General features: G+C 48.6%; 1 protein-coding gene across 2 annotated transcripts; it reads left to right on the top strand.

Moving 5' to 3' along the window:
* The first annotated feature begins 1,637 nt into the window (after positions 1–1,637).
* On the top strand, positions 1,638–14,827 carry LOC129337693 (zinc finger protein 135-like). Of its 2 annotated transcripts, none has more exons than XM_054991605.1 (4): positions 1,638–1,711; positions 8,152–8,278; positions 10,158–10,250; positions 12,312–14,827. In XM_054991605.1, the coding sequence occupies exons 1-4, from the start codon at positions 1,688–1,690 to the stop codon at positions 14,063–14,065; spliced, it is 1,998 nt and encodes a 665-aa protein (XP_054847580.1). In that variant the 5' UTR covers positions 1,638–1,687; the 3' UTR covers positions 14,066–14,827. The 2 variants fall into 2 exon arrangements, with proteins under 2 accessions (XP_054847580.1, XP_054847579.1); XM_054991604.1 differs by having other exon boundaries at positions 12,309–14,827.

Raw genomic sequence — 14,827 nt, 5'->3', positions numbered from 1 at the left:
CAGCACACTCTTATAATCTGTCCAACCAATTAAAACTGGCCCCAAACCCACTATCCACTGCTTTGCACCAAATAGGAAATCCTCTTAAAGACTCAAGACAACAAGATGATCTCATCTGAACGCTCTCCTTGTGAAAAAAAAGTTAACGCCTTTCTGTTCAGAATGGTCAAGATCAGGTAAATGAACTCCTGCCCTCCAGTCACAGTTGACATATGGCGACCCCTGGTGGGGCTTTCATGGCAAGAGACTACCAGAGGTGGTTTGCCATTGCCTGCCTCTGCAATCCTGGTCTTTGTTGGAGATCTCCCATCTAATTACTATCCAAGGCCGACCCTGCTTAGCTTCTGACAACATCAGGCTTTTAACAGGTTGTGAATTAATGCGCTGGCACATTGGGTCGCATGCTGGCCTCCTGTGACTGCTCTGCAAGAAGATGGGCCAGGCACAGACATGCCCTTTCTGAGCTGGCCACATGGCACCCCACACGGACGTCAAGCGTGGCCAGAATCTTAAGGGGGGATTTCTCTTATGCTTTGCCTCCAGTGCTCCTCCCACATACCGGCCCTATTTCCAAAGCACCTTAGGGGGTCCTGCTCTAAGAATGCAATCCTAAGCAGAGTTACTCCAGTCTGAGTCCACTGGAGTAACTCTCATGGAGATAGATCAAGATGGGTAGCCTGTTTGTCTGCCCGTAGCAGCAGAAAGGAGCAAGAGTCCAGTAGCACCTATAAGACTAACAATCTGTGGTAGGGTAGGAGCTTTAGATACCTGAAGAAGTGAGCTGTGACTCACAAAAGCTGCTACCCCAGCACAAATTTTGTCAGTCTTACAGGTGCTACAGGACTCTTGCTCTTTTCTACTGGATCCAGAGGGGTTAGCTGAGTTAGTCTGTAGTTGCAAAATAGTAGAGTCTAGTAGCACCTTTAAGACTAACCAACTTTATTGTAGCATAAGCTTTTGAGAACCACAGCTCTCTTTGTCAGAAAGCTGATGATGCATCTGACAGAGCTGTGGTTCTTGAAAGCTTATGCTACAATAAAGTTGTAGATCCAGAGGAGTTAGCCGTAGTAGCAAATGTGTAGAGTCCAGTAGCACCTTTAAGACTGGTCGAGAACCATCTGACAAAGAAAACTGTGGTTCTCGAAAGCTTGTGCAGAGGATAGAACTCGAAGCATGGGCTTAAATTACATGCAGAAAGGTACTTGCTGGGTATTAGGAAAAACTTTTTCCCGGTCAGCGTAGTTCAAAGGTGGAATCAGCTGCCGAGGGAGGTGGTGAGCTCCCCCTCACTGGCAGTTTTCAAGAAGAGGCTGGATTAATATTGGTCAGGGCTGCTTTAGGGGTTGACTAGATGGTCTCTATGGCCACTTCCAACTCTGGGATTCTGTGACTCTATACTATTTTACAATAAAGTTGCTTAGTCTTAAAGGCGCTACTGGACTCGTTACTTTTCTACTGGAGAAACTCCGTTTAGGATTGCGTGGTAAGTCCGGGGCACCTTTACTTCGGAGTAAGCGCCACGTAATCCCGCGGCACCCTCTGCCTGCCACAGGCGCCCTCCCCCCTTCCGGGCTCTCCGGGCGGCGCGAAGGTCCCCACGCCCCGCAGCGCCGCGCAAGCCCCACCCCGGCGGGCTCGGCGGAGGGGAAGCCGGACGAGGCGGAGCGAAGTCCGGCCTGGAAGCGCCATGGCCGGGGCCGGCGCGCCCGAGGTAGGCGAGGGGCTGCCTTGCTGGGCGGGCGGGCGGGCGGCCGCTCCGGGGCAGCGGCGGGCGGGGGTCCGCCTGCTCCGCGCGGGGCTTTCGGGCTTGCCCCCGGCGAGGGAGGCCGGAGGGGCGGCAGGCAGCGCTGCTGCTCGCGGCTCCTGCCCCCGATCTGGCGCGCTGCGCCCAGACGCCCTTTCCGCCGGAATAAACGGGCCGCTTTGCAGGAGGGGCTGCCAGTCGACAAACAGCGCGCTTTTATTTTGCTTCACGTATCCCCCGGCTTTCTCCCCAAAGCCCCTTGCCTCGCCCTCCTCGCCTCCATGTAAGCCCCTCAAACAACCCTGCGAGGTGGGTTAGGCTGCAAGTGTGTGTGAGCTTCCATGGAAGAGCGGGGATTCGAACCTGGGTCTCCCGGATCCTAGTCCAGCTCTCTAACCACTACACACAACACTGGCCCCCCAGCACAGCATGGAGGCCGCTAGATTATTGCCCAAGGACTAAAGGAGTTAGCCGTGTTAGTCTGTAGTCGCAAAATAGTAGAGAGTCCAGTAGCACCTTTATTTTATTTATTTATTTAATCATATTTATATTCCGCCCTCCCCGCAAGCAGGCTCAGGGCGGATAACATAAGCTTTCGAGAACCACAGCTCTCGTCGTCAAATGCATCTGATGAAGAGAGCTGTGGTTCTTGAAAACTTGTTACAATAAAGTTGGTTAGTCTTAAAGGTGCTACTGGACTCTTCTTTACTACTTTGCCCAAGAACTGGCTTTCTTCTTGCAGGGATTTTTTTCTGTCTCCAGGAAGAGAGGCAGTATGGAAAAAATAGCATTCCTCCCGCTGCAGTGTGAAGTATTACAGTCCCCTTTAGAATATTTAGAACCTTTTTCTGCCTCACGCTGTGGACTAGGAGTGAGTCTGTAGTACTCTTGGCCACATGGGGATCTGGGGAGCAGAGGGAAGCAGGGAGGAAGTCGGGGAAAGTTTGCAGTTGGGTTTTGCTGGGAGATGGCTGCTTGCTTGGGTGCTTGGAGATGAATGCAGTTGCTGAAATGGGCGGTCCTTGTTCAAAAAAAAGGAAGTAACTTGAGCGGCAAATGTGGTTTTTAGACAGCCTCTGGCAGTGTAACTGAAAATGCTCAGGGCTTCTAGTGTTATGGTTACTGATGGTTATGCTTACAGAAAATGCTGTACAGTATAATTTTAAAAAGTAATACACTTTTTTAAAAGTCCAGAGTAAACCCACCATTTTAAAGAAAAGTGCTTGTTTGCCTTTCAAATAATATCCTAGTAGCTGCCGGATGCTGAGTCAGACGCCCGCCTCCTCCTTTGGTGTCTCAAGGCCAGGATCGTGTCTTTGTGTCTTTCTCATCACATTTTAGCAGGAGATAATGCTGGTGTGTGTGCACCAAGGATTGAACGTGGGGCCTCCAGACTTTCTACCACTGAACTCTCTCTTCTCACAGATAGAGGTTTATTAATTTGTTAATTGTAATCATTACATTTTTTTATCCTGGCCTTAATCCAAGGAGCTTGAGGTGAGATAAGTGATTCTTTCCTCTTCACAACCATCCTGCGAGGTGGGTCTACTGAGAGACAGTGACTGGTCCAAGGAGATGAAGGTTTCATCGTTGGATGTGAATTTGTACCCACTGCACCAAATTGCCTTCAAGGGGAGCAAGGAAAGCTTGCTTAATTCCCACCTGTTAGGCTGCTGTTAAAGACATAGATAGGAGCAGGGGTGCTGACGAAAATATAGGAAATAATGCACTTTGGGGTTCCAGTCACTTCTGCAATAATTGTATAAAGTTTGCAACAGCAAATCTTGCAGTCTGGGGCAGACGGGCACAAATAAAGCAGGCATGCTCAAAATACTTTCTCCATGCTTGCATATGTAGACTTCAGTATTTATTTCATTATTAATTACAGTAACTATAAAAATGGTGGGTTTTTTTGGAACTTACGTGAAAATGGGGTGGGGGGGGAACCCATGATCTTCTTTTCTTTCATTTTGTTGTGGTTTCTTTCATTATTTCCCTCTCTTCCTCTCTTGGTTTCATTTTTACAACCAGCCAGCCTTTCCCTAATAAGGGCGTAGAGAGGAACTCAAGTGTTTCTCAGCGGAAGGGAGGAGACGGGCTCTGGGCTTTCTTGACTGACAGCAGGCTGTAGCCACTAGGATTACACACGCCTGTGATAGATCCAGAGGAGTTCACTATGTTGCTGCAAAATAGTAAAGAGTCCAGTAGCACCTTTAAGACTTAACAAACTTTATTGTAGTATAAGCTTTCGAGAACCACAGCTCTCTTTGTCAGAGTCCTGCATGCGTCACATGGATCTGACAAAGAGAGCTATGGTTCTCTTCCCATTGCCAACCTTGCTGTGCCAAACTTTCCTTATCAGTCCGCGCTCCCTTGCTTGCCTGCTGCTCTCCAAATCTTATCCCTCGTTCACATCTAGCTCAAGGTTCTCCTACCGCCGCCTGCCTGTTTTGCCTTAGCTTCATTGTACCACTGAATGACCACATATTGCCAGTCTGCCTACTCCTTGTGCACCCTGGTTTTCAAGCTCAGCGGCTGCCTGTGTTATTCTTTGGAACCTTCCCTCTCCATTCTCCCAGTGACTTCAAGTTTAAACATGGGTGGGTGTTAGAAATATTAGGTTAGCAAAACTATTTATTTTGCTTTTTTTCTTGTAAAGGCTTATGGGTGAGGCTAGATTGGCTCTACCGACCCTGCTATAGGTTTAAATGTCGGAACCTTAAGTGACCTTCCCTGGACAATAGGAGAGGCTCTCCCCTTTGTCTCTCCTTATCTCTTTTGGTGATATGCAGGACGGAGGGTGCCAGCTCGACACATCTTTGAGATAAAAGTATTGATAACAGGTAGAGGAAGGGCACAATTGACAACTTAATGACTCCCAACAATGGGAGACCAGGGACTTTTCTTGGCAGACTTTTTGTTACAGGGTGGTTTGCCTAGCTAGTCTTTAGAAAAGTGAAAGACCTTGTTATCCCTGTTGACGTAAGCCTGCTTTGACTGGCTACATTGAATGAGCTTTCTGCATAAAATGTGTCTGCTTCGCCAGCTTACAGCCTTGAGTAGTTTCTTCGCCCTCCCAGATAAGCCTCAGGCCCGGGGGGTATCCCAGAATTGGGTTTCCTGGAAAACCCCCTGACCCTGGGGACTTTTCATTGCCTCCAAAGGGGTGATGGTATTTTGGTTTGTCTGAAATTTGTCAGGGTGGGTGCCCTCCCTAGTGGAATACGCCAGTCCTCCTCAGTTTTGTCTAGTTTGGATTTTAAAAAATGAAGGTACAGCCCCAAAGAAAGGCATGGGAATCTTCCACTGAGACCAGTGCGAAATAATACTAGAACTAGGAAAGGGAAACAACAATAATGAAAGAAACAATAACAAAGCAAAACCATAGGAAACAATCCGGTAATGAAATATTCCCTTTTGGAATTAATAACGAAAACAAACTCCCGCGCACAAACTGGCTGTGTCCGCTGTGAAACTGGAAGGACCTGCAGATCACCGAAATCAGAGCAAGGCCAGCCAGGGTCGTGCCTCCAGATTAGTTCCTGTGGCTTGAGTGGGTCATAGAGAGGCCCTTCCTGCTCACGGCTCAGCCCCTTGTCTGGCTTTGTAGCCACATCCCTGAAGGGGGGGGGGGTGCTTGCCGTTGGGGCTGGTGTGGGCGATTTGCCACAGCTGGGCAGTGCCAAGGCTCAGCTGAGGCCAACGGGCGGAGGTATTTGTGAATTTCCTGCATGGGTTAGACTAGATGACCCGGAGATCCCTTCCAACCCTACGAACTGCGGTCCTGAAATGTTTGGCCCCTGCACTCCCACGGGTGGCCCCAAGCAAGGTGCCCCGTCTCTTCCTCGGCACCTGCTGCTGCCAGGCAGTTCTCTCTCCCGCGCAGCTGATGGCTGACAGTGAGCCGAGCCCCTGCTTGGGTATCAGTAGCCCCCTCCTTATTGTGCCACCCCAACCGGTTGCTTGAGTGATTTGGCCAGAGACCTAGCCCTGTCTACTCCGCTTAAGAAATGGGGTCTGGCTAGGGTTGTCAACTCCAGGTGGGAAGATTCCTGGAGATTTGGGAATGCAGCCAGCGGAGTGACATCAGCAGGTATTTCTGTCTGGAGATCAGTTCTAATTCTGGGACATCACGAGTTTCCCCCTGGAGGTTGGCAACTCTGGTCTTGCTGGTAAAGGGCCAAGGACTCTGGACTACCCTGTTTTGTAACTACTGAGTCGTTCTACGTTGTTTAATATGTTAAACTGCTTATGCTTCGTTTCAACGTTTTCTTCAGCTCTGTACCTGATTCTGCTTGTATTGAGATTTCATCCATAGCCCTATTGCAGTGTTTTTAAATGTTTAATTGCATTGACTTGCAAAGCGTAATCCACCTTGAATCTCAATGGGAAAGGAGGACTTTGATGTAAATAAATAATAAAAATATTGTTAAATGTCCTTGTGATAAGTGGCATGCTGGCAAAACCTTGAGGAAACTTAGCGTACGTATTGCAGAAGACAATTAAATAAAGCGTTGCTGCTTTAGTCCATCACTTTCTAGAGCATAGCCATGGTGCAGAGGTGTTTACGTTTTGGGCCATTCTTAGAGCTGCGTGCAATAGTGATAAACTTTTGTAGACTTCCTCAGGAGGTGGTGGGCTCTCCTTCTTTGGAGTTTTTTAAGTAGAGGCTAGATGGCCATCTGACAGCAATGCTGATTCTGTGAACCTGGGCAGATCATGAGAGGGAGGGCAGGAAGGGTTGCATCAGCGCTCAGTGAATTTCCTGCATTGTGCAGGGGGGTGGACTAGATGACCCTGGATGTCCCTTCCAACCCTAGGATTCGTGATTCTAAGAACAGAGGCAAAGTAGATTCAGAGACTTGATGCCTTTAGCCCTTCTATGATGGTCTGACCGTTTTTATCTCATCTTAGAGAGAACAATTTAGTGCCAAATGGAAGCCCTTTAATTGGGATTGTTTCGTATGGTGTGTATACAAGCCCTGCTGCCACCTTTGCTAAGCAAGCGATGGAGGCTTTATGTTGTTTCCCAATAAGGTTTTCTGAATCGAGAGTGTTTCTAAAGGCAGGTAATATAAATTCCCTGTTTCTTAAGCTTTAAATTTTTTCCTGTTTTCTGGCCTGCCATATATTAAAAGATGCTTGGGTACAGGTAGGAGCATTTAGCCACCTCTTCTCCAATGCAATTGAAACTGAATAGAACAAATGCATAAATATACCAAGCAGTACCATTTTGTGTGTCCTGCATTATGCATAGGCGTTTTATGTTCCCAAAGATCTGATAAGAAAATAAATATTGCCCATGTTTCAGTTTTTGTTCAAGTCTCCATTTTCCTGTGGTGTGAGTGGTTTTTTTCCCCTTGTGGCTTCAAAAATTCCAGGAATTTTACATCTCTGGCAGCGCAATCCTAAACAGAGTTACTTCAGTCTAAGCCCATTGAAAACGGCTTACAGTTGCATTGTGAGTAAGCCTGGATCCAAAGAAGAATATATGGGTTTGTTTGTTTGTTTGTTTACTGCACAGTCCCGCCCCACCTCCACCCCCATTTTGAAGCTCCCTTCAGGTTTTAAAAGGAGCCTGCAACGTGGCTTTGGAGAAGGGGGGCTGGTATTAGAGAATTTGGAGCAGAGGCGCTGGCCCAGTGGTAAATGCCTTGCTTGGCATGTAGAAGGACCCGGGATCAGTCCTTGGCACATTTCAGGTAGGTTGTAGATTCTGGGAGGGTCTTTTCTCTGCTTGGAGCTCAGGACAAGTGCTGCCAGGCACAGCCAATAATACGGAGATAGACAGGCTGCTGATCGGATTTTGTGTCCGGCAGTTCATAGAATTGCAACTGTCATGGTTTTTGGATCCTTGCCTTAGATCATGTATAAGGCCCAGTTCACATAAACAGCCAATGAAGTGGTCAAGTTTTTTGGGGGGGGCGCACTTTAGACTGCAGGTTGAAAATTACCCTTTGCACAACCATAGGAGGAAGATATATTTTGTGCCTTTAAAAGAACTGCAAGCACTTTCCCTGATGTGCTAGAGTTCTTGTGCGGGGAGGAGTACAGACATGCCCGTTGTTGGAGAAGATGCAGCTAATTAAAACTTAACGCAATCATTTTCATGACAACCTGATTTCTTCCCCAATTTGAAAATTTTACCCCCATCCCCTGTTGCTCGTGCAAAAGTTACAAACTGTAATGCTGTTTGGCAGTGGGGATGTTAATTGCTCCTAACGTTGATTTTAAGCAGTTACTGTAATCCAAAAGCGGAATCTCACGTAGGTTACTTGCAGCCGGGTTGAGGACTGAATTTCTCCTTTCCATTGTGGATGTCTTTACTTAAAATCTGTGGCTTGTAACGTCTGGTTGATGGGCGGAAGAATTCCTCCAGCTTTTAAAATGGATGTTTCTCGTTTCAGATGCAGGTGGCATTTGAGGACGTTATTGTTTATTTCTCCAAGGCGGAGTGGGAGATGCTGGAGAAGTGGCAGAAGGAACTGTACTGGGATGTCGTGAAGGACAACTACGAGTCTTTGATTGTCGTGGGTAAGGAGAACTCTAGAACTCAAGTGACTTTCAGGTCTGATAAATTTGAAATTGCAAACCTGTCTGTTTCCAAGCTCTCTCTCTTTTGTATAATAGAACTGAGATTGCTCCAGACACAGAGCACGCAACCGCTTCCACAACTGATCTAGAAAAACTTGCCCTAGAATTTCATTCTTCTAACGGCACTAGCAAACCTGACACAGGTGGACTCGATCATGCAGCCTCAGTTTCCCTCAGGGCCATGCAGAGAAGGGAAAAAAGGGGTTTACCCTTCAGGCCGCACTCAGTTTTGCCGTTTGAAACCTGCCTCTGTGTTTTGTGTTAGCGTTGTAGAAGCCATTTTACAATCTATTAGAAAGTAGCCATTTCATGGAAAGGGGAGAGAGAAAGTCGCCTCGATAGCAGCACGAGAGAGAGAAGCAGGGGTAGGGCTGCTGCTTTTCCCTTTCTGGGCCTTTCTTGTGACAAAGTATTAAGCAGCACATAAACAGCCGTCAGAATTGTACGCTGCCAATGAAGTTTGCAGCATTTGGGTACAACAGCAGCTGCTTAAATAAAGCACTGGAGCTTCTTTCACTCTGTGTTGAGTAATTATTTTAAGGGGAAAACATTTTTAAGCTCCTTTTTTGCTACATTGCTAATAGCATATTGGGGATGGGCAGCAAAACTGGCAGGTAGCTGCAGGGCTAAAACCCCTTTCCCTTCCCTGCACAGCCCTCAGGCAAACTGAGGCACCACACGCCTGCAATTGGGGTTTTGCAGATGGAGGGAGACGCATGAGCGTCATCCGTTGGGTCGTGTTCTAATTGTCGGAACCTGTTTCTCTTCTCCCGCAAAGCGTGTTAGCATCACTAGGCTAATACCTTTAGCAAGGCCAACTGTCAGGTCTTGCCAGGTAATTCCCCAAACACTTCACTGCATCACTTGTGCGAAAGAGTTAAAAGGTTTTATTCAGGATTAATACCAGTATCAAGTAGCTCAGACAGTGGGATTGGCTGGCATGCCCAAAGGTGATAGAATACAGATAGTTGTAGGATGAAGTCCCCACCTCCCGACGGAGAAACAGTTCATGAGGAATTTTGGTGGGTAAGGTCTGAGAAGAGGCCTAGGGAAGAAGGGAGGAGGGAAAACGGAGCTCAATTTCTCCAAGGTCGAATTCCCAGCAGCTTGGCAGGAACTCAAAACGAAAACACCTCTCCTGTAAGATCATTAGTCATAGCACAGTAGAAAACAGCTTCACTCTGCACTTACTCAGAGACCCCTTACGACAAGCAGTACAGATACAATTAACGGCATGGCAGATATGCAGGGCTTATCTGACATCAACTGGTGGTGGCGGAGCATGTCCTCAAGTCATAGCTGACTGATGGCGACCCCTGCTGGGGTTTTCATGGCAAGAGACTAAGAGAGGTGGTTTGCCATTGCCTGCCTCTGCAACCCTGGTCTTCGTTGGAGGCCTCCCATCCAGTGACTAACCAAGGCTGACCCTGCTTAGCTTCTGACGAGATCAGACTCACCTGGGCTATCCAGGTCAGGGCAGTAAGGCCAACTAAAATACCACAATGTAGTGTGCAAATTCTCCAAAAATCTAGATTAGATGGAAACTAGGGGAGAGGGAAGACAGAGCTGCTTCTGGCCACGAGAAGCCCAAGTCTGCAGTTTTTAACTATCTTAGACTTGGATCCAAGAAACCATTTCTGTGGGTGGATTTCTGTCTGCGGAGAGGGCTTGCAGCCTTAGAATTCACTGTATTTCTGAAAGTGGAATTGGAGAGGAGGGAGTAAGAATGTGTGTAAACTGTGAATCAAAGTTTTCTTTCCCTGCTTTGTCACAATTTTTGTGTCCTTTGCCACATTGCTCCCTTTTTCTCTGTGAGCAGGGAATCCAATTACGAGGTCTGACTTTATAGCATGGTTTGAACAGCAGAGCTGCATAAAAAGCCAGGAATCCAGAGCCGTGGATCCCTCTTCAAGTAAGTGAAAATAAAAAAGAATTTGTGCCTTAGAATGAGAGCCAGAATCTAGAGTAGAGAGTCCAGTAGCACCTTTAAGACTAACCAACTTTATTGTAGCATAAGCTTTTGAGAACCACAGCTCTCTTTGTCAGATGCATCGTCAGCTTTCGAGAACCACAACTCTCTTTGTCAGATGCATCGTCAGCTTTCGAGAACCACAGCTCTCTTCATCAGATGCATCTGATGAAGAGAGTTGTGGTTCTCAAAAGCTTATGCTACAATAAAGTTGGTTAGTCTTTAATGTGCTACTGGACTCTTTACTATTTTGCGACTACAGACTAACAGGGCTAACTCCTCTGGTTCTGTGAGCCAGAATCTATGCAGCTGCTCTCAGACTGAGAGCACGTCGTTGCATATAACAGTTGCTGAAAGGAGGACTCTGGCTGGCAATTTATATTGCGTGCAAAAATATGGAATTGTTTATGGGGTGTGATTGATTGTCTTCGTGAGACAACTTCTTGCTTTAGAATATCAGGGCTAAATCAGATGGCATCTCTAGTCCAGCATCCTGTTACCCCGGTGGCCAGCTAGTTGCCCCTAGATGGCTGTTACTTCAGTTGGCCTTAAAAGAGGAGCAGGCTGTTTCAAGGAGGGGAGGTGGATCAGTGGCTATATGCCGTAGTGCTAGATGATAACAACAACAACAACAACAACATTCAATTTATATACAGCCCTTCAGGACAACTTAACACCCACTCAGAACGGTTTACAAAGTGTGTTATTATTCTCCTTACGACAATCACCTTGTGAAGTGGGTGGGGCTGAGAGAGCTCTGAGAGAGCTGTGACTGACCCAAGGGCACCCAGCTGACTTCAGGCGGAGGAGTGGGGAATCAAACCTGGCTCTCCAGATTTGATTCCAGATCAAACCCTGCTGCTCTTAACCACTACACCAAACCAATGGGACCTCCATGCTCAGCGGCAGTAGCCTTCTGAATACGGTTGTTTAATACTAAGGGGCATCAGTAGCGTTTGAGCCTCCATTCCCTGCCTGCAGACCTTCTGGTTGCTGGACCCTTGGTCTGATCCAACTCGGCTGCTGTGAAGTCCTTAGAAGGCCTAAAGCAGGACATAGAGCCAAGCTACAAGAGACGAATTACACGAGGAGGAGCACGTGAAGGGAGTCTCAATGTTAGCTGGGAAGCTTTGTTTGAAAAGAGATGGGAAGGTTTTGTGAATTTCCCCTCTCTACAGAGCTGGGGAGATCTGCTCAGAGGGTTTATTTCCTCTTCACCTCTTAGAAGGGGAGGCGAAACTGACAGGGGAGGCAAAGAGGAAATTAACAAACCCTCTGAGCCTCCATCTCCCTGGCTCTGTAGAGAGGGGAAATTGACAAAGCCGTCCGATCCCTTTTCAAACTCAGCTTCCCGGCTAACATTGCGACTCCCTTCACGTGCTCCTCCTCGTGTACTTCGTCTCTTGCAGCTTGGCTCATAGAGACAACGCCTGCTCCCGTAATTGCCTTCCCAGCAACAGGTGTACAAAGGTCTGCTGCCTCTGAACGTGGAGGTTCCCTCCCATTCAACTGTTAGCCATGAAACTTCTAACCCCTTTTAAAGTTACCTGGGCTTTCAATAAGCCATCACTCCATCTTGAGGCAGTGATTGATGCATAAAGAGTTGCTTCCTTTTGTCTCTTCCTCATCTGGATGCCGCTGAATTCTAATAGTCAGGGAGTGGGAAAACTCCCCCCCCCCGTCTTATTTTCATGCATGATTCTGTTTGCTTTCTTGATACCGTTGGGGAAGGAAGTGATTCTAAATAAAAATGCAGTACCTTTCCCGGGCACCCCTGGTTGGTTATGCAGAAGCCATATGCATAGATAAAACCTTAAGCATTCCCGGAGGTTAGGAGAGTCTCACCAGTTCCAAAATTACTGGAGATAAAGTCTTAATGGGCTGGGGGGCATAATTGTGCTTAACCAAACGAGAGGCATTCTCATTTCTTTCCCCAGTGTCTTGGTATCCTTTGACCTGTTTTCCTAGATTGGTAATAATTTCATATTCCCTTTAATCCAGCAGATGAAAGATTTAGACAGGTAACCTCTAAACGACATGCCGAGATGCTGGAACCTCCCAAGATGGTGGGCGGCAGATCCGAGGAAGAGGGAGCTCAATATGGTGATCTGGGGGCACCACCGCCTGAGCAAGTGCCAGTAATGCAGCAGGGTAGCCTGAGGCGAGACCAGCACCGTCCACCCCTGGAAAAGGCTGTGCCTGCGAAAGCCAGCTCCACCTATTCCCAGGAGGCACCAAAGCCGTACCAGTGTAGAGAATGTGGCAAGAGGTTCCGGATGAAAGGGCTGCTTCGTATACATCAGAGGGTCAGTTTGCGGAAGTTGTCCCTTCCTTGCCCCAAGTGTAGCATTTGCTTTCCTGGCATCCGGTATCTAAGGAGCCATCAGAGGATCCACAGTCGTACACGTGTGGACAGCGGGGGTGCCGACGGCTTGGGTACGTGCCGCGGGAGCCAGTCGGAGGAGAGGTGGTACTTCTGTGCAGGCTGTGGGGAGAGCTTCCACAGGTACCTTGGCTTTTTGCAGCACCAGAAAACCCATGGCGAGGTGAGGCGCTGGCTGTGCATCCAGTGTGGTGTCACTTTTCCATACCAGAGTGACCTTGAGATGCATGAAGAACGCCACTTGGATGAAGCGCTGTATAGCTGTGCTCCGTGTGGGGAAAACTGCGTCTGCGAACCTTCGCTCCTGCTCCATTTTGCACCTCACCTTGGAAAGAGGGTGGAGAGCAGCGGGGCGGGTTTGCAGGAGGACAAGAGCCAGCACTGGGAAGCGAAGGGCATGCAGGAGAAGCCCTATTCGTGCCTTCAGTGTGGGCAGCGGTTTAGATTAGAAACGAACCTGAAGGTGCACTACAGATACTGCCTTAAGGCGAGGCTGCAGAAATACAGATATAGCGGGACCCCAGCAGAGCACCAAAAGGCTTCTGACACAAAGGCACATAACACATCGGTCCCGAGGGCCAGTGGGAACAGCTCCTGCCCCCCTTCGCAAGCATCTTGTGCTCCGTGGGCTTGCTCAGATTGCGGGAAGCGTTTCACCTCTAGGCAAAGCCTCTGCAAACATCAGCGGAGGCACAGAGCGGAGGAGCACTGGAGTGCTGCAGGGCTCAACAAAAGCGTCCACCCGACGAGCGTCTTTGGGGGCAGCGTGGCGGTTGGCGTGACAAAGAAGCTGCACAAGTGCCTGGAATGTGGGAAGAGGTTTGTGTACAAGTGGCAGCTGGTCATGCATGTGAAAACTCATGCAAAAGACAACTGCTACCCGTGTCCTTTTTGCAGAGAAAGTTTCGGCTGCAGAGGCAGCATTTGGAAGCACCTTCGGATGCATCTGAAAGAAAGGTCACGTAGCGGTCAGCGCCGCAAGGACTTTGGCGTGCCGGCCCTTGCCATGAAACGGAGGAAGCAAGGAGAGAAGAAACTCCACGTATGTGCCGAATGTGGCCAAAGCTTCACCCAGTCCTACTTTTCGGCCCACAAGGCGTGGCATGCGGGGGTGAGGTACAGGTGCCTTTGGTGCGGGAAACTGTCTAGCTTCAAGAGTACGGGTTACCGTCACCTCCAGCACCACAGGGACAAGGGTGATTTTCTCACCTGTCCCAAATGTGGGAATGGAGATGCCTCCAAGAAGTGTTTCTGCCTGTTAGAAAGAATTTATATTGAGCAGAAGCCACGGCCACCTCCTGGCAGTCAAGAAGAGATGAGTCGGCCCACCAAGGACTCGTGTGGAAAACGCATCTCTCCCGACAGCTACAAATAGCACATCCTCTTGGGAACAAAGCAGGGCAAGTGAGCGGAGAGCGAAAAGGACCGTTGCGGGCAGCAGAAGCCCAAACCCTGTTGCAAAAGTTACCCAAAGCCTTTCAAGCGCATGGAGTGTGGGAAGGACTTTGCCTGCAAGAGTCGTCTGATAATGCCTCACAGGTCTCACACGGGCAAGCAGCCGTTCCAGTGCACCGAATGCGGCAAGAGTTTTATCCACAAGAGCTACCTCAACTTGCACTGGAAGATACATGTTGAAGAGCGTGTGTGTGTGTGAGAGAGAGAGCCAGGCTTGAACGTTGGCCTGCCAGAGGAGAGGATGTGGGATGTACTGATGGGGCTGGTGACGGAGGATGGAGGGGAAGGGTGGGGGCTAGCTGTTGCAGGCCTTGAGATGGCTGCATGGGAAGAGGGGCGAAGCAAGGGAAGACAAGCGTGCCCCCTAGGAAGGAGGCCTGCAGGCTCATATCAGCACCAGCAGGTAGGGGGGAGGTTCTCTACAGGCACTGAAGTGTTACTAGTCTGGCCATGCTGGTTGGGAGCTCCGGGTTCTTCATGTATGTTTTATTCTTTTTGTTCAGATATCCAGGAGGAAAGGAACTGTGGTTCCCCCTCCTTCAAATATAAACGTTTGGAGAGGTTCGTTTCAAACATGTCTGTGCAATGAGGGGGGGGGATTACATGGGTCAGAATCACAGTAAACGCATGCAAAGTGAGAGACTTCGCTGTGTCCACATGTCTTGGCTGAGCGACCATTTGA

The sequence above is a fragment of the Eublepharis macularius genome, chromosome 11 (assembly GCF_028583425.1).
Source record: "Eublepharis macularius isolate TG4126 chromosome 11, MPM_Emac_v1.0, whole genome shotgun sequence".
NCBI classification, from domain to species: domain Eukaryota; kingdom Metazoa; phylum Chordata; class Lepidosauria; order Squamata; family Eublepharidae; genus Eublepharis; species Eublepharis macularius.
This window is presented reverse-complemented; position numbering and strand designations above follow the sequence as displayed.